Source organism: Schistocerca nitens, chromosome 1 (assembly GCF_023898315.1).
Source record: "Schistocerca nitens isolate TAMUIC-IGC-003100 chromosome 1, iqSchNite1.1, whole genome shotgun sequence".
In the NCBI taxonomy this organism is placed as follows: Eukaryota; Metazoa; Arthropoda; class Insecta; order Orthoptera; family Acrididae; genus Schistocerca; species Schistocerca nitens.
The window spans coordinates 383857483-383880879 of NC_064614.1; the positions used below are offsets into that span (position 1 = coordinate 383857483).

The 23397-nt window shown below is 38.2% G+C and overlaps 1 protein-coding gene across 3 annotated transcripts in view; it reads left to right on the plus strand.

Moving 5' to 3' along the window:
- Positions 1–23397, plus strand: part of LOC126249104 (cGMP-dependent protein kinase, isozyme 1-like) — a 382876-nt gene that overhangs the window by 60895 nt on the left and 298584 nt on the right. For all 3 annotated transcript variants that reach the window (XM_049950773.1, XM_049950765.1, XM_049950758.1), the window contains exon 2: positions 15354–15476. In XM_049950773.1, coding sequence (XP_049806730.1) covers positions 15357–15476 — 120 coding nt within the window. In that variant the 5' untranslated portion in view covers positions 15354–15356. The remainder of the gene's footprint in view (positions 1–15353; positions 15477–23397) is intronic.

The window sequence follows — 23397 nt, forward strand, 5'->3', positions numbered from 1 at the left end:
TGCAGTTACCTTCCGTAGAAGCCCTAATTCCTCTCTCATTTAGTTCCACAAAGTATGTTAGTGAAACAGAATAACAGATCTTAGTACCACTAAATAGTTTTTCAATCAGTTAGGACAAGTACATCATAGTAGCGATAGGTAAACAATTTTGGGAGTAGGTGTTATGGTTATTGAGAAAAAGACAGTGGTAGGCCTTGCCATGAGTCCATGTCATAAAAATAACATCAATGAATGTTAAAAACACAATGTGTTTGGTGTATCTGATAGGTAGGAATTATTCCTGTAACTGCCAAATAAATAAATGGACATATGTTTCTACATCCAAGATACTAATCATTTCCCCTGCCACTTCTCCACAGATCTTGCCCATTACAGCCAACCTCATACATGGTCTGGGTGCTATGTCTCTGTACACCAATTCCTCTCTGCTCAAGACCTTTCAGCCACAGAAAACTAACTTCCACAATGTTCCACTAACATGGAACCTAAACACTGCCTACCCAAGTTTTTGAGCCAACTAAATTTCACAGTTGAGTGTCTGAAGTTAATGATTCTTAAACATACCACTGATTTTCCTTATTTTGTGCTAGAGAAAGGTCAAGGTAACTGTGTGACCTATGGCTCACTGAAAGTATTTACTCCTTAAATATTATGACAAAAGAAGGGAGAAAAAGTTAAAAAAACTGACTCTCATTTTAATCCTGCTGCAGTTTTCAACAAATACCACTGAGTTACTTCATATTGAAATAATAGAACACACTACTTTCTATAGATTGTTCTTACATTTAATCACCTGTATGAAACTAAGTTTTCAGTGGAGTTCATAAATGGCATGAAATATTTTTTCAGTGTGATGTTTTATATGTAGGTTCAGTATATGGTTTTGTAAACATAAAAATGGGCAAAACAGATGGAGTCATCAGTTCATTAAAGGAAACTAATTTTGAACAAAATGATTCATGCCTAGGAGGCAACATGAGGCAAATTTAGTGACACGATGTGCATACATTGATATTCCTGGTACATTAAACCTATATGCTGGACCAGGACTCGAACCCGTGGCCTTTTCTTTCTGCAGGCTAATACTCTACTGACCAAGCTTTCCAAGCATGATTCACAACCCACACGAAAGGATTTACTTCCACCACTCCTTCTCAGACCTCCCACACTTTATAAAAGTTCTGTTGCATACCTTACAGAACTAGCACTCCTGGAATAAAGGATATTGTTGGGATATGGCTTAACCACAGCCTGGAATATTGTTCTCAGAGTGAATTATACTCTGTTTCACAGAAATTCTTCTGGCTGGGGGACTGTTTCCAGAATGGATTTTCACTCTGCAGCAGAGTGACAATACATTATGGAAACAGTTCCCCAGGCAGGAGAACTTCTGTGAAGTTTGGAAGGTAGGAGATGAAGTACAGATGGAAGTAAAGCTGTGAGGGCAGCCTGTGGGTTGTGCCCTCTGTCAGTAGAGCACTTTCCCATGAAATGCAGATGTCCCAGGTTCGAGTCTTGGTCTGTACACAGTTTTATTCTGCCAGGAAGTTTCAGATCAGTGCACACTCTGATGAAAAGTGGAAATTCATTCTGGAATAGCATAGATTCTTTTGAAAACTGAATGAATATGTCTAAAACTGATACATTAAGAAAATAAAGGTTACCAGTTCCTGCAGAGAGGGTACTTAAAATCCATTTTCATGAACCTGTCATGATTTTTCAGTTGGCTGTTTAATTTCATGGTCTAAAACATTTAATATTGGCTGAAACCTGAGTAACAATGTGGTCCTCCAAGTAAATCATTTATTGCATAACTGACTGTAGAACTAGGAATTACACATTGGTTGCCAGATAATGACTGCAATTTTCTCTGTGCCAGTTCTTACATTGCTCTTCCTTGACTTCTACCAAGCAAAAGGACCTTCTTGGTATTCATAACTGTTTGTCCTTGAGCACTATGTTGGAAATTTATGTCCTTACTGTCAGGTTTCCCCTATACTTAACAATATATTTATTATAGAAATGAAGATTAAAGTTTGTAAATTTTATGCTATCTGCTAAATTATTTACCTCTTTTTGCTATATCAATTAAAATACAGTGTTATGAACAACACCTGCCATTAACTACAAGATTAAAATTGCTGTATATTATACTTTGTTACTGCCTGATCACCCTAAAAAATTGTGACCAGTTGCTTCTTTTCTATAAATATATCCTGATGCTTTTTAGACTGTTTTGTGGAAGGTTACATGTCTTACGGAAGTCAAAGTGGAAAAGTGCTGTCTACACATTGCTAACTGTTCCTGACATTTCAAGGGTAAGCTTCCACAGTCACGCTTTCTCTTCCCTCTTTTGGCACGTTACATTATAATTTTTATGCTCATTATTCAGAGGACTACAATTTTACTAGACTCCTGAAGTATGTTGAAAGGTTTGGCACTACTTAAGTTGGTATTTGCTAGATTCATTTACTCATTCACCACATTCAGTGGATCATAAGAACTGTTATTTTTCAACTGCATTAAATAGCTGCTGTTTCTCTCTTATTGTGAACTCATGCCTACATGACCTCATTAATGTTTACTGCAGAACTACAATTATCTATTTGATAAAGAACAGAGGTCTGTTTATAGTGAACATAGTTAGTTGTCACACACTTAACATTGAGATGTTGCAAGCTGGGAGAGCTTCGCTAGTCGAAATACCTCCTTAAATAAATAGAAATTTTTTTCTCCTCTTTTAACCATTATACGTGTAATGCTGTTGTTGTTGTTGTGATTGTGGTTGTGGTCTTCAGTCCTAAGACTGATTTGATACTGCAGTCCATGCTGCTCTAGCTTGTGCAAACCTCTTCATCTTCAAATAAATCCTTCTGAATCTACTTTATGTATTCATCTCTTGGTCTTCTCCTACTATTTTTATCCCCAATGCTTCCCTAGAATACTAAATTGGTGATTGTTTGATGTCTTAGAATGTGTCCTATCTAATGATTCCTTCAAGTTTTGCCACAAGTTTCTTGTCTTCCCAGTTCTGTTCTGTACTTCCTCATTAGTTATCTGATTGATCCATCTAATCTTCAGCATTCTTCTGTAACACCACATTTCGAGAGCTTCTATTCTCTTTTTATCTAAACGGCTTATCATCCATGTTTCACTTCCATTCATGTCCACAATCTAGACAAATACCTTCAGAAAAAACTTCCTAACTCTTGAATCTATATTCGATGTTAACACATTTTTCTTCTTCAGAAATGCTTTTCTTGTTGTCATTGCCAGCCTACATTTTATATCCTCTCTACTTTGCCCATCATCAGTTATTTTGCTGCTCAAATAGCAAAACTCATCTACTACTTTAAGCATCTCGTTTCCTAATGTGATTCCCTTAGCGTGACCTATACCATAGAAAAACCAGGAAGGAATAATGACAACATTATAAAAAGGATAAATTGCTACTCACCATATAGACGAGATGTTGAATCATGCACAGGCACAACAAAAACCCATGGTACAATTAAGCTTTCAGCTGAAAGGTCTTCTTTTAAAATAGAAAACATGTGCATATTTGTGCAAGCCAACTCACACACACACACACACACACACACACACACACACACACATGAACACAGTCTGTGGCCACTGAGGCCAGGCTTAGAAGAAAGCCTTTGGCCAAAAGCTTAATTGTATAGTAGTATTTTTGTTGTGTCAGTCTGTGCCTCAACATCTCCTCTAAATGGTGATAAGCAATCTATCATATTTATATAATGTTTTCATTATACCATATGTACACAAGAGTGCTAAATTCTTATTCATGTAGCATTTCACTAAGTTTCATTATCTACAATATAATTTACAGTCTGCTGATTTAGTTCATATGGAAACATTTTACTTAAAGAAATCTTCATCATTTATGGCACCTGTAAGCCATGTGCACATCAGAATTCAATCCTGCTGAACATTGTTTGTTTTTTGATTGACATAGCATATTTTAAAACCCCCATTTTCATTTTTAACAAATATTTAATTTTTCCAAAAGCTTAATGTTTCAAAAGTTATTTATATTTAAAATTTTCATGTTTGAGAATGTTACAATCCAAAAAAGTACTTCTTTGCTAAATGCAGTTTTACAGTTTACTAGCCCTGATTTTTCTATTTCTAAAAATGTATACTTTCACTAAAATAACATGTTAATTTATTTATTATTCTAATTATAAAATCACACTTTCTAAAGCATTCTTGGCAAATTTTGGGAATCTCATTGCATTTTAAAACTTTCATAAAACAGAACCTATTATTTTGCTATTTTGTAATTATACTGATTTTTGTTACAAAAATTTACTTCAGTGCTATTGCGTCTTTGTATATATTACCTTTACTGTTTCTTAAAATATCCACATTGGTTTTAAATAATTTTTTAAAAGTATTTTTCATGTTTGTTTCTGTAGTTTATAAATATGGACATACTTCGTAAGAGCACATACTTCAACCAAAGTAGTACATATGTATACATCTAGATATTTAGATACATCATTTACATGATACATAGTTTATAAGTATGGACACATATACAAATAACATATACCTCCATTAAAAGAGAACATGAGTATACTTAGAGAACATAATGTAGAAAAAACAGAAAAACAAAACAAATGTAATATCTGAAACTTCCTGGCAGATTAAAACTGTGTGCCCGACCGAGAGTCGAACTCAGGAACTCCTGTTGTGGCTAAGCCATGTCTCCGCAATATCCTTTCTTTCAGGAGTGCTAGTTCTGCTAGGTTCGCAGGAGAGCTTCTGTAAAGTTTGGAAGGTAGGAGACGAAATACTGGCAGAAGTAAAGCTGTGAGTACCGGGCCTGAGTCGTGCTTCGGTAGCTCAGATGGTAGAGCACTTGCCCGCGAAAGGTGAAGGTCCCGAGTTTGAGTCTCGGTCGGGCACCCAGTTTTAATCTGCCAGGAAGTTTCATATCAGCGCACACTCTGCTGCAGAGTGAAAATCTCATTCTGGAAATGTAATATTTCCTACTTATCTTCTTCATTTATAAAATCATCCACACTAGTAACATATGCTTTTCAAATATTTTTCAATGTTTCCACCTGTGGGCTATAGCTTGCAGTCCTTGAACTTTGAGCACATTTTATTGCTAAACTTCAAAGCCATGTAATATGGAGTATTTTCAGATAATATTAATCTGTGGAAAGGTAATATACACAATTTTCCCAACAGCTAAGACAGTTGCTTTATTTAGAACCCTCATTGCACAAACAAAACTATTTAACCACTTCAGTAAGCAATCCACATGATCAGTCCATGGCAAGTTTTTGTTTATGGTCACTCCAAGAAATTTAATAGATTATGCAGTTATCAGATCTCTGCCTTTCTAACTTAACTGTGTTAAATATTCAACTCTTTGTTTGGTCCTGAAGTGTACAATGCGTGTTTTTGTCAGGTTTAGTTTCACAGAATTATTATTTATTTAATTTTCTAGTTCTTGAAGAGTCTGTTTCGTTTTCTATTCTAATTCTTCAGTGTTTTTACAGCAGACTACTGTTGTTGAGTCATATGCATACAGAATAGTATCTGAAGTTACCTTACCTGGCATGTCATTTATACAATATAGAAATAGTAACACGCCTAGTATGGACCCCTGGGGTACACCTCCTTGTATTTCCTTCCTACTAGTGCAAGTTTTCTCACCCTTATGTTCTATAACTACCCTCTGTTTCCTATTTTTGAGATAAGATGCAAACCAACTTGAAGATTTTTCATGGAAGCCATAAGAAGCTAATTTGAGATGTGGCTGCTTGTGGTTTACCATATCAAATGCCTTACTGAGGTTACAGAAGATACTGGACGCACTCTCCTTGTTATCAAGGCATTTTCTTATTTTAGTGATTAGTTCATTAATAACATACACAGTGCTTCAGCCCTTCTGAAATCATACTGATTGTGAAGAACTATGTTATGTTTTTTGTTATATTTTTCTAGTTGGTTACACACTACTCGCTCAGATATTTTAGAAATAATTGGTAATGTTGATACTGGGTGAAAATTTCCTGTCTCCTCTTGTCTGTCTTTTTTGTGGATGGGTCAACTTCTGCATACTTCAGTCTGTCTGGGAAGAGCAGCCCTCATCAAACGATTGATTTACTATGTGACAGAGGTGGGGTGCAATGTTATCACATCCTGCCTTTATTATTTTTGTTGGAACTTCATCCCAGCCCACAGACTTGAGATTTTTTAGGGATGTAATGTTAGCAACTTCATATCAGGATACATCAGTATACAGGGTGATTCAAAAAGAATACCACAACTTTAAAAATGTGTATTTAATGAAAGAAACATAATATAACCTTCTGTTATACATCATTACAAAGAGTATTTAAAAAGGTTTTTTTTCACTCAAAAACAAGTTCAGAGATGTTCAATATGGCCCCCTCCAGACACATGAGCAATATCAACCTGATACTCCAACTCGTTCCACACTCTCTGTAGCATATCAGGCGTAACAGTTTGGATAGCTGCTGTTATTTCTCGTTTCAAATTATCAATGGTGGCTGGGAGAGGTGGCCGAAACACCATATCCTTAACATACCCCCATAAGAAAAAAATCGCAGGGGGTAAGATTAGGGCTTCTTGGAGGCCAGTGATTAAGTGCTCTGTCACGGGCTGCCTGGCGGCCGATCCATCGCCTCGGGTAGTTGACGTTCAGGTTTCATAACTAACCTTTTTCGTAGGACTCTCCATACAGTTGATTGTGGAATCTGCAGCTCTCTGCTAGCTCTGCGAGTCGATTTTCCTGGTCTGCGAACAAATGCTTGCTGGATGCGTGCTACATTTTCATCACTCGTTCTCGGCCGTCCAGAACTTTTCCCTTTGCACAAACACCCATTCTCTGTAAACTGTTTATACCAACGTTTAATACACCACCTATCAGGAGGTTTAACACCATACTTCGTTGTAAATGCACGCTGAACAACTGTCGTCGATTCACTTCTGCCGTACTCAATAACACAAAAAAGCTTTCTGTTGAGCGGTCGCCATCTTAGCATCAACTGACGCTGACGCCTAGTCAACAGCGCCTCAAGCGAACAAATGTACAGCTAAATGAAACTTTATAGCTCCCTTAATTCGATGACAGATAGTGCTTAGCTCTGCCTTTTGTCGTTGCAGAGTTTTAAATTCCTAAAGTTGTGGTATTCTTTTTGAATCACCCTGTATTTGAATTCTCCTTATCTGTGCCACATTATATTGGAACTTATGTGTGGAGAAGGGAGTTCATCAATTTCATTAGAATTTATGAAGTACCTGTTGAATTCTTTGCATACATGTCTGGAATTTGTAATCATTTCCCCCATGTATTTCTAATTTATGATTATAACTTTTTGATTTTTCAGCACCTATTTCAGCCTTGGCAATATGCCATACAGCGTTTGATTTATTTGTGGCATCTGATATGTATTTACTGTTTGCCATTTGTTTTGCTTGTTTAACTACTCTGCCAAATATTATTTTGTATTTGTTTACATAGCTGACAAACTCTGCATCATTGTTGTTCTTTGCTTCCATGTGCAGTTTCCTCTTTCTAATACTAGTGGTCCTGATGCCTTCAGTTATCCATGATTTTTTTTACAGTTTTTGTCACATGCCATTATGAAGGGGAAGGATTCACTGAATACAGTCAAGAATTCTGTAGCAAAAGCATTGTGTTTTGTGTTTACTGAGTACCACTTGCTGAATGACCAGGAAGTTTCATTTAATTTTGAGACAAATGTATTCCCATTGTGTTGCCTGAAGTTCCTGACCCATTTCACTGTTACAGTTTTATCTAAATTTGGCAATGAGACAAAAAGGGCTGACTAGTCAAATATACCTAATTCTAAGATGAACATTTCTGTAGCACCATAGTTGATACTGCTCACTATAGTATATATACATGTTGCAGAAGATGCTGTTATTTTAGTGTACACACTAAAGTTTAATGTTAAGCCATTTGTATATAACATGCCCTGCAGAGAAACAGCAAACTTGTCATCAGCTCTTACATTTACGTTGAAGTCAGTGCAAATTTTTTTACATTACTTTTCGACCTGAAACCTTCACAGCAAGGTTTCAAATTTGTCTAGAAATGTACATGTAGCTGAATAGTCAGGAATATGATATATGTTAATAATTAATATGCCATATTCCAAAAGTTCAGTGCTGCAGCTTTCAAACAATAGTTCCTCATTTAAGCAATTAAAAGTCCACCTGACTTCAAAGCTTAGTGATTCTTCTACTAGAATGCATGATCCTCCAAAACCAGTTTTTCCTACAAAAACTCACTGCTAAATTGAAACCTGAAAGTGAGTTTATCAAGTTTATATTTTCACTTTCAAAACAGTGTTCTTTTAAGCATAGAACTTTTACAGAACTTGTGTTCTCCAGAAATACTTCTAGTATGAAAAGGATATATTTCTACTCAGTGTAAAGATGACACATTGAGTTGCAGACAGACACAATGAAAAGACTGTCAGCACTGAGCTTTTAGCCAAAGCAGTGGTCATGTGTGCATGACGTTTGCTTGCTTGTCTGAATGTGTGGGTGTTTACTTTTCCTTTCTGAAGAAGACTTTGGACAAAAACTCATTGTGTAACTGTTTTTTCATTTGTGTTTGCCTGCAACTTAATGTGACATCTTTATGGTGAGTAGCAATCTATCCTTTTCATAATTGTGTTATCATATTGATGTTCAATAAATACAAAAAAGCTGATTATCAAACCTGAATTTAGTGTTAATGAAACTGAAGAGCGTGCTTTGCTGCATAGTGTGCAGTTATCATCATCATTGTCATCTGCAGTGTAGAGTACTACAATATACACAAGTTGTGGTGATCTTGTCACTCTATCTTCCTGGCTTATGTGAGTGCTCAGGAATATTCCAAAGCCCCTTCCACAGTGCTCAGATTTATGAAATTCAATTGTATTGCCATTTCTTGGTGTAGGAACATAGGAAAATAAAGCTGTGTTCATAGTACAATATGTGACTTATGCACAAAATATTTTTCCACATATATGATTCAAGGTCAGAAGAACTCTCATTCTTATACTGTAATTGATTCAGATGTTTTCTGGTACATGCAATATTTAATTCTGTAGTAAGTTACTGGACACGTTATCTGATTTGGTTGCCAGTGATTTCAGTGTGTTGTATCTGTGCTGTAACTATTAGCTAAGAAAGAACACAATGTCATTTGTTTCTTTTTTTGTTTTAATGATCCAAGTTGTTTTATTTGTGGTGTGTTTTATTTTTGTACATAGTAGATGCATTTTATTTTCTGATAACAGAGTATAAGGTTTTGCAATAATTGTGTTAATGGGGTTAGCATGTCCTGTGATTTCAGTACCAGTAGAGGTTTCTCTTCCTGGCACAAAGTGTTAACCATCTTCTGTTCCTAATTTGATTTAAGATACTGTCACTTGCAGCAGACAAGAACAGGATGCCAAGTGCTGCAGGAATATGTATAAAAATAATTAATTTGTCATCTACCATGACTGAAGGCAGTTGTTGACTTTCTCATGAGAGTACAAAGAACGCACAGGCCTAACTGATAATTTTTTTGTTCATAAGAACAGAATTGGTAACAAAAGTATAAGATAAATTTTAAGTGCTCTTCCTGACCATGACGGACATCTGTTGAGAATGCATGATGTGAGCCCTGTTAACAAGAGCAGTTTTGTCAATAGATCTTTAATCAGCAAAGAAAATCTGCAAACCTTCAGCAGGCATATGCAGGAGTTTCAATGGGACACTGCACGTCAGGCTAAATATGCCAATGATACATTTAAGCCATTCCTGAATGACTTTGTTACAATCTTACTCTGTTTCTTAAGAGAAGACCAAATGATACCAACCTGAGTGAGTACAGGAGACAGTGGCTCTCTAAGGGAATCAAAATTTACTGTAAACCTAAGAGAATGCTTTATACTTCATTTAGAAATTCCAATAAACCACAGGATATAGAACTCCACAATATATATTGTAGCATGTTCATTAAATCTGAAATTATTTAGGAGAAGATGAACTTCTTAGCCAAGATTGCTATAAAAACTTTATCGTAGATAACCAGTTTGTGTAAAATTAAGTTACCATCTTCAGATCTTCATAAAGGTTTTTACAAATATCATGTACCACACAAAATCTTTCCATTGAATTTCAAGGTACATGAAACATGAAATGACTGATGTATTGGCACATCAGAATTAAAATTACTATGTACATCACAATTATCTCGAACATTGTTCCCCTAACATAACATGTCATGCCTACCAGGGTGTCTCGAAAGTTGGTCTGGTGTGAATAATATGTCAATCAAAGTGCTGAAGCTCTGCTGTAAATTTATTCTTTAAGATCTCTGTCATATACACTGGCAGAAAAAAATCACAACACTTAACAATAATTGATATAGAGTAATGAAATTTTGGGAATACATTTGTCTAGGCAACATATATAAGTGATTAACATTGCAAACCAGGTTAATGTAAGTATGAGATAAGCTATTGCAAATGTGAAATGCTGATTCATTAATTACCAGCATAACTGCCAGAATGTTGAATGCAAGCATGTGAATCTGCATTCATTGTGCTGTACAGTTGTACAGTTGCCAGTTTGTAGGATGAAGTTTCATGTCTGCTGCACTTGGTCGGTCAATGTAAGGACTGGTTAATGCTGGTTGTGGTTGACGCTGGTGTTGTTGTCTCATGATGATTCGTATGATCCCAATTGGAGACAGATCTGGTGATCAAACAGACCAAGGCAACATGTTGACACTCTGTATAGCGTGCTGGGTTACAACATCAGTATGTGGAGAAAGTTATCCTGTTGGAAAACACCCATTCAAATGTTCTTCATGAATGGCAACACAGCATCTCAAATCACCAAAGTGATGTACAAATATGCAGTCAGGGTGTGTAGCATAACCACGGGAGTGCTCTTGCTGTCATGCAAATTTGCACCCCAGACCATAACTCCAAGTGAAGGTTCGGTGTGTCTAGCACATATACAGGTTGGTTGCAGTTCCTCAACTGGCATCCTTCTAACCAACACACGACCATCACTGACACAGAGGCAGAATCAGCTTTCATCAGAAAATACAACAGACTTCCACATGCCCTCCAATTAGCTCTCACTTGACACCACTGAAGTTGCAAATGGCAGTGGTTTGTGAATAGTGGCATGCATGCTACAGAGCATCTGGCACAGAGCTGTCCATGAAGTAATCAATTTTTAACTGTTAATTGTGTCACTGTGGTGTCAACTGCTGCTCAGATTATTGCTACAGATACAGTATGATGCACCAGAGTCATCCATTGAACACGATGGTCTTCCCTCTCAGCAGTGCCACATGGCCTTCCAGAGCCCAGTCATCTTGTAACCATACATTCTTGTGACCAACACTGCCAGCAATGATGTACAGTGGCTGTGTTCCTGTCAAGTTTTTCTGCAGTATCACAGAAGGAGCATCTAGCCTCTTATAGCCATATTTCATGACCTCGTTCAAACACAGTGAGGTGGTGATGTTGATAATGGTTTCTTTGTCACCTTAATAGCATTCTTGACTAACATCAACTCACCACATACAGTCTCAGAGGTAACTAATACTCACAACCATTACAGCATGTATTTAAAACAAATCTGATTTTCATCCTCATAGTGGCACTACCGGCACCACTCTTATGTGACTGGTGTGAAATATGAAAAGACATCATCTTTTAGTTGTAGAAACACCCCTACCAACTTTTGTTTATGTCACACAACTCCTTCTTGGTGCTGCAATTGTTTTTCCATCAGTGTATTTAATAAGTCTCTAAATGAAGGTAGCCTTGAATATGAAGTTCTCAAACCACTCTTCAAAAAAGATGATAAAGTTGAAGCTCCCAACTACTGACCAGTCTCATTGCAAATAAGTCTTTCTAAAATACTTGAGAAGCTTGTGTACACCACAATTACCATTACTAAAAATCAGTTTGAATTGCAAAAGACTATTTCAAGTAAACAGTCCCTTTTCTTGTTTGTGAACCGTCTCCTAGACCCCATAAGCAATAAAATGCCACCAGTTGGAATATTTTGTGACCAATCTAAAGATTGAACTGTGTGGATCATAAAATTCTGCCTAGGAAGGGTGGGGACTATGGCTTAAATGGCAAAGTAGAGATGTGGATTGGGTCATATGTAGGTGACAGAAAGCAGAAAATAGTGCTGAATAATTCTACAGTAGTACCTGCCTCCTCTTACTGTGATATAGTGAAATGTGGAGTACCACTTCACCCAGTGTTTGGTCCCTAAGTTCTTAATCTTCATTTATTATGTCCGCCCCGATAGCTGAGTGGTCAGCATGACGGATTGCCGTCCTACGGGCCCCGGTTCGATTCCCGGCTGGGTCGGGGATTTTCTCCACTCAGGGACTGGGTGTTGTGATGTTTTCATCATCATTTCATCCCCATCTGGCATGCAGGTCACCCAGTGTGGCATCGAATGTAATGAGACCTACACCAAGGCGGCCGGACCTGCCCCGCAAGGGGCTTCCTGGCCAATGACGCCAAATGCTCATTTCCATTTCCATCTATGATGTACTGTAGTGTATCAGTCAGGAAGTATACTTCAACCTGTTTGTGGATGACACAACCATTATGACTGATACAGTACACAGCTGCAGTCTAGAGAACACTTTTATCAGTGTATTCAAAGAAACGTCAGATTGGTTCACTTCAAAATGCTTGTCCTCAATGTTAACATGACTCAGTTTATTCAGTTTCACACAGTGCAAGAAATACATTGAAATAACATGTGATCACAAAGAAATATTGAGAGTTTAGTCCTCTGTGTTCCTGTGATTACATATTAAAATCAACCTAAACTAGTCAGTTCATGCCCTCAACCTATGTAAAAGATTGAATTCAGCAGCACTTGTCATTTGCTAATTTGAATGTATTTGTGGTTTGTAAACAATCAAAGGGCATACTATGGATATTTCCATTCAATTATGACATATGACATTATACTCTGAGGAAACAGTCACGAACAAATAAAGTCTTTATGGTACAGAAAAGGCTCATCAGAAATATCACTAGTGTCCACCATAGATGTTTTTGTAGAAATTTATTTAAATGGCTAGGGATCATGACCATGCCATGCCAGTACACTTTTTTCACTTATGTGCTTTGTCAACAAGAAATGAGCAATTTGTAATATAAACAGTACATATCATAATCGTTATACAAGAAGTAAACATGATCTTCAAAAAGATATTAAAAGTCTCGGCATGGTACAGAAGACAGCACACTGTTCAGTACTAAACGTATACAATAAATTTCCAGTAGTCAAATCAGCCACTGAGGAACTAATTAAAACTTAAAATAAAACCAAAACTTTATCTATTGAGGTAGCATTTCTTTGCTTTACAGGAATTTTTTGACAGTGTGTAATGCTTTAAAAGTGTGTTTAATTTTATGTGTTACTATGCCAACTTACTATGTAATATTGATATCTCACTAACTGATCAGATGAATTAAAGTGTAAGCTTTGTAATTTGTACATGTGACTATTGTTGGTACAGTTATATAAGTTGTTATCTGAGCACTTAGACCTCACTTTTCACAGATCTGTTTCCAGATAAGTCAGACTGTAAACCTTATAACCATTAATATGTAGTTATTACTGTAATAATCTGACACATTCTACATCGAAGCAATACAGTCACATCCATGATTCATGGACCTTAAAAATAAATAAAAATAAAATAAAATAAAATAAATCTCTTTTGTTAATCTCTTTCCAGTGTTATTGCCATAAACTCTCCCTAAACATTATAAGTCAAAAAGTCACTAGAATGAAAATCTCATTCTGGAAACATCCCCCAGGCTGTGGCTAAGCCATGTCTCCGCTGTATCCTTTCTTTCAGGAGTGCTAGTTCTGCAAGGTTCGCAGGAGAGCTTCTGTAAAGTTTGGAAGGTAGGAGACAAGATATTGGCAGAAGTAAGGCTGTGAGTACCGGGCGTGAGTCGTGCTTTGGTAGCTCAGATGGTAGAGCACTTGCCCGCAAAAGGCAAAGGTCCAGAGTTCGAGTCTCGGTTGGGCACACAGTTTTAATCTGCCAGGAAGTTTCATTATAAGTCACTACTTGTGATTCTATCATATAGCCTTTTCCTTTATGATCTAATCCTTATGGTCAGCTTGTTTCATTGGCAGCATTTTGTATCATTGTCAGATAAACAATTCACCATACATTTTACATCTACTTTTGGGTCTTCGGACAAGTTGTCAGTGATCTTCAACTCACTGGCATAAACATTATCCCCCCCCCCCCCAAAAAAAAAAAAAAAAAGGAACTAATAAACAACAACTCAAGTTTATCTCAATCAGTACCACCTGACACAATAGCAGTATTCAAATCACATTAAATTATGAGTGTCAAGTTATCACTTTATTAATACTGTAACAATTTGATTAAATTTAAATTATTTTTTGTCTGGAAGCTTCTAACCTCTGAAGGCTCTTAATTTGTTTATAACCAGCCGACTTTTATGGCACATCATTTGAAAAAAATTTGAAACACAATATTTGTTAATCTCAAATTCAACATTTATTTTTGTATGTGGCCACTCTTCATCCACACTCCTCCACCGACTCATTTTTTTATTGTTTAGATTAATATTGTATTATCTTAATTGCAGCTGAGTGTACCTTTCTGATTTGAAAATTATGTTCTGGTAAACATAGCACATCTATTGATATACCAATTAATGTTTTTGTTTTCCCATATTATTACAAGAAGTTAACCCCTTTTATTAAAATGATTCCTTTGTTTTGGCAGATGACACTAAATAATTGTTTTTATAGATTTTTCTTAGTAGCTGTATCAGCTGTAACAATCTAAACTGTGCAGCTTTATATTTTGCAAGTAATTAGTATAAAAGAGACTCAAGTATAAATCTGATATATCAAATATTATTTTCTATTTTTATGTCATATGGTAATTTACTAACACAAAGCAACAACACCATTAAGCACTACTTTGTCAGAGGGTGTTGGTGGAGTGGGAAAGGTAGGGGAGCGAGAGAGAGAGAGAGAGAGAGAGAGAGAGAGAGAGAGAAGCCGTCCCTTTCTCTCCCTTCCTCCTTCTTGTTTGTGTGTGTTTGTTTGTTTGCCTTCTCATGAAAATTACAGTATGAGCTGCAGTCTCCAACAGATTATTTATGGACTCCTTTTTCATTAAACACTTCTTCTAAACAATGACTAGTTAATTTTTCTGATATTATTGCTTTATAACACACTTGGTAATTTATTTTATACAGTAAAATATACTGTTTCTGTTACAGAACATGACACTAACATGTTATCCATTCCATTGGGGTGCAAAAGCTGCATATCCTGTAACACCTACAAAAAGAAGCAGAACACCACCAGGAAAGGTCAGCAATGGAAGCTACACTGGCTTTCCTGTAAGTATTTTAATTTTTACAAAAGTTATAAATGCAGTAATTCAGTTTCTGCACAAATGCCAGTTAGCGTTAGCCCATTTCAATTTGAGTTTTATAAACATAAAAAAAACTACTTTGAGAAAGGCCCTGTCTCCTCAGTTACACTACATAGCTGCTGTTTATGTGCTATTGATAGCTTCATAATAACTGAATACAATGGTATTTTTCAAAGAAATTGAGTCATATTTGTTGAAAAAAGAAAAAAAAAGAAACTTCCTGGCAGATTAAAACTGTGTTCCACACCAAGACTTGAACACAGGATCTTTGCTTTCACACGCAAGTGCTCTTCCAACTGGGCTACCCATGCATGACTCACAACCCATCCTCACAGCTTCACTTCCTCCAACAGCTTCATTTCCTCCACTACCTCATCTCCTACCTTCCAAACTTTACAACAGCTCTGCTGCAAAACTTGTGATACTAGCACTGCTGAAAGAAGGGATATTGTGGAGACATGGCTTAGTCACAGCCTGGGGGACGTCTAATGCTAGTATTGCAAGTTATTCAGGAGAGCTTTTGTGAAGTTTGGTAGGCGGCAAATGAGTTTTGTGTTATAATAATAACAAAGAAAATGCATTTGAATGAAAAAAATTAATTCAAAGTACACATATCAAAAAAGTTTGTCATCACCTCAGTTCCAAGATTTCCAGAACCTGTACAGAAAACTGGATCAGGGATCAATGTAAATATAATTTCTGTCCTTTTTATTGCTTGTGAAAACCACACACTGCATGTTGTACCACCATACAGCGAGACCTTCAGAGGTGGTGGTCCAGATTGCTGTACACACCAGTACCTCTAATACCCAACAGCATGTCCTCTTGCATTGATACATGCCTGTATTCATTGTGGCATACTATCCACAAATTAATCAAGGCACTGTTGGTCCTGAGTGTCCCACTCCTCAACAGCCATTCGGCATATATCCCTCACAGTGGTTGGTGTGTCACATTGTCCATAAACAGCCCTTTTCAATGTATCCCAGGCATGTTTGATAAGGTTCATGTCTGGAGAACATGCTTGCCACTCTGGTCGAGTGATGTAGTTACCCTGAAGGAAGTCATTCACAGGATGTGCATGATGGGGGCGTGAATTGTCGTCCATGAAGACAAATGCCTCACCAATATGCTGCTGATATGGTTGCACTACCGGTCGGAGGATGGTATTCACATAACGTAGAGCCGTTACGGTGCCCCACCACCAGCCCCGTATATTGGCCCCACATAATGCCACTCCCAAACAGCAAGGAACCTCCACCTTGCTGCACTCACTGGACAATGTATCTAAGGCATTCAGCCTGACCGGGTTGCCTCCAAACATATCTCTGACAATTGTCTGGTTGAAGGCATATGCGACACTCATCGGTGAAGAGAACATGTTGCCAATCCTGAGTGGCCCATTCGGCATGTTGTTGGGACCATCTGTATCGTGCTGCACGGTGTCGTGGTTGCAAAGATGGACCTTGCTATGGACGTCGGAAGTGAAGTTGTGCATCAGCAGCCTATTGTGCACAGTTTGAGTAACACGATGTCCTGTGGCTGCACAAAAAGCATTTTCAACGTGGTGGCATTGCTGGTCATCCACTGCAGTAGTAGCTCTTGGGTGGGTTGAGTGAGGCATGTCATTGGCAGTTCTTGTGTCTCTGTATCTCCTCCATGTCATCACAACATCACTTGGGTTCACTATGAGATGCCTGGACACTTCTCTTGTTGAGAGCCCTTCCTGGCCCAAAGTAAAAATGTGGACATGATTGAACTGCGGTATTGACCATCCAGGCATGGTTGAACTACAGACAACACGAGTTGTATACCTCCTTCGTAGTGGAATGGCTGGAACTGATCAGCCGTCTGACCCCTTCCATCTAATAGGCACTGCTCATGCATGGTTGTTTATATCTTTGGGTAGGTTTAGTGACATCTCTGAACAGTCAATGTGACTGTGTCTTTGATACAATACCCACAGTCAATGTTTATCTTCAGGAATTCTGGGAACTGAGGTGATGCAAAAAATTTTTTGATATATGTATATTACAATTGCATTATTATAAATGTTCTGCTTGTACGAATTTAGGCTATTCAGACTTTCTCTCTCACATTTCAATTGTAGATGCAGGCAGCTGACTTCATGGACACCTGTTCATGTCAAAAAATGAAGAAAATTCTCCTTACTTCTTCCTTACTTGGTTCCATTCCACTTCAATTAAAAAAAAAAAAAAAAAAAAACTTAATACTGTTGTTAAGTATTATATTATTCATGCACACTTATAATACATAACACTCGTAATACTTCATGTTTTAAGCACTACATCTTAATCGTTCTTCTACATATGAGAGAGTGAAAAACAAAATCATGTGCAAAGAAAAATGAATGACGCACATTCATAATTAATGTCTTTGGGGACACCTATGGTCAGTTGGTGTTTCATTTTTTTGTTTTTAATAAATTTTACCTTTATGATATTCTGGGGGTCTTTTATCATGGGTACTGGTGGAAATGAAGCTGTGAGGATGGGTTGTGAGCCATGCTTGTATAGCTCAGTTGGTAAAGCACTTGCCTGCAAAACGCAAAGCTTCTGAGTTTGAGTCTCAGTCAAGCACACAGTTCTAATCTGCCAGGAAGTTTTATATCAGAGCGAAAATTTCATTCTGGAAATGTCCCACTGCTGTGCCTAAGCTGTGTCTCCACAGTATCCTTCCTTTAAAGAGTGCTAGTGGTGCAAGTTTCACAGGAGAGCTTCTGTGGAGTTTGGAAGGTAGGAGATGACGTACTGGTTGAAGTGAAACTGTGAAGAAAGGCCAGGAACCATGATTGGGCAGCTCAGTTGGTAGAGCACTAGCCCGTGAAAGGCAAAGGTTCCAATTTGGAGTTTTGGTCTGCCACATAGTTTTAATCTGTCACGAAGTTTCATATCAGTGCACACTCCACTGTAGAGTGAAAATTTCATTCTGGAAACGGAAAAATGTTTGCTGTTCACATTAAATTACTATTCAATGACATTTTTGAAATATCCTTGGTTTTGTTCCTGAATATCTACATCTACATTTGTATTTATAGGCTGCAAATCGCTGTGAAGTGCACAACAGAGAGTACGTCCCATTGTACTAGTTATTTCAGTTTTTCTCATTCCTTTCATGTTGGAGCTGATATTACAGTTATAAATTACTAAGTTTTTTTCATTTCATCAAGTGCACAGTTTTACATTACTGATTATTTAAAGCAAATTGCCAGTCTTTGAGCCACTTTGAAATCTTATTAAGACCTGAATGAATATTTGTGCAGCTTATTTTGGATAGTATTTCATTAAAGATAACTGCATCATCTGCAAGAGGTCTGAGACTGCTATTAATATTGTCCACAAGGTCATTAATATCCAAATGGAGTCATACCACACTTACTTGGGGGCACCTGAAGTTACTTCTACATCTCATGATGACTCTCCATCCAAGATACTCTGTTGTATCCTGCCTACCATCAAATCTTCAGTCCAGTCACAAATTTTGCTGGATACACCATATTGTCGTGCTCTTGACAATAAGCTTAGATGTGATACTGAGTCCAATGCTTTTCAGAAATCAAGAAATACTCCATCTACCTGACTGCATTGATCCAAAACTTTCAGTGTCATGTGAGAAATGTGTGAGTTGGATTTCGCATGACCAGTTTTTTCTGAATCTGTGTTGGTTTGCATGGAGGAGGCCATTTTGTTTGAGATACCTTATTAAGCTTGAGTTCAGAATATTTTCTAAGATTCTACCACAAACTGAAGTCAAGGATATTGGGCAGTAATTTTGTGGATCACTTCTACTACCCTTCTTGCAAATTGGTGTAATGTGAACTTTTTCCAACTACTGGAGATAATTTTTTTTTAAAAAAAGGGATGTACAATAGATTATAGTTAGAAGAGGGGCTAACTCAGTTGCAAATTCATTATAGAATCTGACTGGAATTCCATCCTGCTCTGGAGCTTTGTTCAGTTTTACCAATTTCAGCTGTTTCTCAACATGACTGACACTAGCACTTATTTCATTCATCTTTTCAGTGGTATGAGGATTAAACTGGGAAATTCTCTTGGATTTTCCTTTGTAAAGGAACTTTTGAAAATTGAATTAAGCATTTCAGCTTTAGCTTTGCTACCCTCAGTTTCAGTTCCTGTCTCATTCACATGTGTTTGGATACTAATTTTGGTGCCACTAACAGCCTATATGTAAGACCAGAATTTCTTTGAGTTTTGTGAAAGATTGTTTGACAGTGTTCTGCTACATTAGTTATTGAAGGCTCCATTCATGAATTGTTCTCTTGACAGCCAAACACATTTCATTCGGAATCTCTCTCTCTATATATATACCAAAGCTTTGTTCTACATCTATTATGCAGTAGTTTCTGTTTATTTAGAAGTTTCTTTGCAGTGTCTGTATACCAAAGAGGTTCCTTCTGATTATGAACTGTTCTACAGGGTACATATTGTTGTATATGGGACATCTGGGTAGATGGCTTGAACAAAGAGGTTCCTTCTGATTATGAACTGTTCTACAGGGTACATATTGTTGTATATGGGACATCTGGGTAGATGGCTTGAACATGTCGCATTAGGTTTAGGTACTCCAAGATGGATGGAGAAACTGTGAGAGTGCAAACAAATTAGTGACACACAAATATACATTACATTGCACTGTGATACCTAAGTAAAGTTGTACAGTAAACAGCTTGCCAACAGATACAACTGAGCAATGGCCTGTAAAATGTCAGTGTCAACAAGATTATGTCCATCCTGGGCTCTACACTGTTCGTCATTGTAATAAACACTTGTCCCTACACAAAGGCAATAGATAACTCTACTTGCAGACTAAGTCTCACAGGCTGTTCTCCACTATGAGCTGTATCTACGCACTGCAACCCTGGAACTCTTTACTAGGATTGTCATATTCCAATGCTGAACATGGACCTTGCTGTCTGTGGCCACCACTTATCACAACGTGGCAGTGGCAGTCCATCTTGTTGGTGGTGGTGCAGAGATAGTTGATTGGGCTATGTTTGTGGTTGGTGGCAAACTTCAAAGCACTGTTTGTGGTGCCAGTCAGAAAGTGTCTCAGTGTGGAAGCTCTGGTTGCATGCATTGACAAGGACACAACAGCAAAACAGCAAGGACACAACTTTCCCCCCCCCCCCCCCCCAAAAAAAAAAAAAAAAGAAAAAAAAACCAACATCATCTTGTGGTATTGGTTGCTGCTACAACATCAGAGGAAGGTGTGGAGGCAACAAGCAGTGAGGGGATGAGAGCTGAGTCTGTAGCTGGTACCAAGCCATTGCTCAAGCCCCAGCATTTGCCTTGTGACTGCCCTGGAATGCCAGTCAAAAAACAAAGTGGAGGGCACACTCCTGCATCCAACAACAATGGAAACAAAGTGGAGGGCACACTCCTGCATCCAACAACAATGGAGTGCAATATTCATGGTGTTGACCCACAGTGGTGCTGTGACGTGGGATGGCAGCTCCTGGGTAGGCCATGGTGTTGAATGGACCATCCCCAGAAGATATCTGCTGTCCACTTGGTGACGGCTTAGACAGCAGGTCCACATCCATGGTTCAAGGCCTGGTAGTGGTGACCCAAGATGCTAGGTCACTGGATGGAGTGCAAGCTGCATCATTCAGGCATGCAAAGACAAAGACCCATTGGCAGGATCACGCAAATTACAAGGGCAGAGTTGGTTCTCGTGTCACCACTGCAAACCTCCTGGACCCTGTACAAGAAACATGGATCTATCTAATGATTTTAGAATACTGCCATGCTTTTTGGCCTTCCATCTGCCACACAACCTGAAAAAAATTGTTGATTAACTTTTACATTGCTTGAGGGGTCAGACTAGGCGCTGTCAGTCATAGGGGAGGGTGCCGCAGCTGAAGCAGTGTGCAGTGGCACTGTCCATGGAGCAGCTCAACTGGTGAAGAGCTGTTGCAGGGTTGGGAGCGGAAAGATGAGAGGAAGTGCAGCAAAGCTTGTTACCTCATGTGGTGGGTATGTGACTTGTCTGTCTGCTGTCTGAAAGTGTGCTCAAAGCATTCTGCTTCTCCATTTGATTGGGGGTGAAAAGGTACACTGATGATGTGATAAATACTGTTGGCTGCACAAAAGTCCTAAAATTCTGCTGACACAAATTGAGGTCCATTGTCAGTCACTAGCAACTCTGGAAGACCTTCAATGCGTAATATGGACTGCAAAGACTGGAGTGTGCAATGTGTTGATGTTGAATTCGTGGGAGCAGTGAAAGAAAATTTGCTATATGCATCAAAGACAATCAGCCAATGAATATTCCAATAGGGTGCAGCAAAGTCCAAATGAATGCACTACACTGCCACAGCACTTCTAGTTTTGGTCAATCACAGAAATGTTGAGGAGGGGCTGCCTGGTGTTTTGCACAAGCATGGCACTGTGCCATCATCTGGTCTATTTGAGCATCCATGCTGAACCAAGTGCAACATCTGTGAACTAATTGTTTCACACGGATCACACCACAGTGGCTCTGCTGAGGCATGCTGAGTACATTTCTCTAGAAAACCTTTTGGATCACCACATGCAATTGTTTTGATTCACTGCATAGCAAAATAACACACTGAAGAATAACAAGTCATGACAACATCCAAAGTATCAGCAGATCACTGGGCTAATAATTTGTTTCACTGAGAGAAGCCAACCCTTGTGGATGTAGTACAACAAAATCTCCAAGTGCAGGTCCATTGCCATTGACTGTCTGACCTTTCAATGATCTAAAGGGAATTGGTCCAGGGCATCTAACTCCTGTGGATCGGTGTGACAACATGATGCTTCTGATGTGTCTAAGTCTGCATCTGTGCCCACAGGAAGATGCGAGAGCATGGCTGCATTGGCATGCTTGGATCTGTGCCTGTAAATTATCTTATACTGATAATGTGAGAGAATAAGAGCTCATCATTGCAATTTTTGTGTAGTGCAGTTTGGAGTAGGATTGGCTGGGTTGCAAAGTGACTGCAGCAGTTTGTGGTCAGTGACTAAGTAGAATTTCCTTCGTTACACATATTGGTGAAATTTAGTCACTCCGTAAATGATTGCAAGAGCCTCATTTCCTATCTGCAAATAATTGGTCTGAACCTGTTGAGAAGTTTGGAGGTGAAAGCTATGGTCTGACTGCAGAACAAATTCTGTGTGAAAGTACCATGCCAGTGCCATACAAGGATGCATCTTGGTCTAGAAAACTGGTTTTCCAGGATCAGAATGGACCAGAGAATGATTACTGAATGAAGCATCTTTCAAGTTCTGAAATTCAATGTATCATTGGTGAGACCACATGAAAGGTACACTTTTGTGTTGAAGATAATGTAAGGGCACTCCAAATTGAGCTGAATTAGAAATGAAGCAGATGCAGTAGGTCAATTTCTCTAGTTCTGAGTGCAATTCAGAGAGGTTTCTTGGGGGTCTGAGGTCACAAATAGCCTGCAAGTGTGACTGCAGCAGATGAACACCTTGGGAATTAATCGCGTGACCCAAATGCTCAATTTCAGTCTGGAAGTACACACACTTGTCTCTGTTACATTTGAAGCTTGCCTCTGACAACACTTTAAACAGGGTGCACAAATTACTGAGGTGTTCTTCTGCTGTGCAGCCTGATACCACAATGTCATCCACGTAATTTATACATGAAGGCACAGTTAATTGTTCAGATAGCATTGAAAGATCACTGGTGCAGATGCACCACCAAAAGGGAAGCCAAGATGTTTGTGGAGTCCCATGTGTGTTTTAAGTGTGTATTCATCCCAAAACTTCCTGTGACTGTTCATCTGATTGAATCTGTAGGTAGGCATCATGCAAATTGATCTTGGAGAAATAGCAACCTGCTCCTACACATCAGGT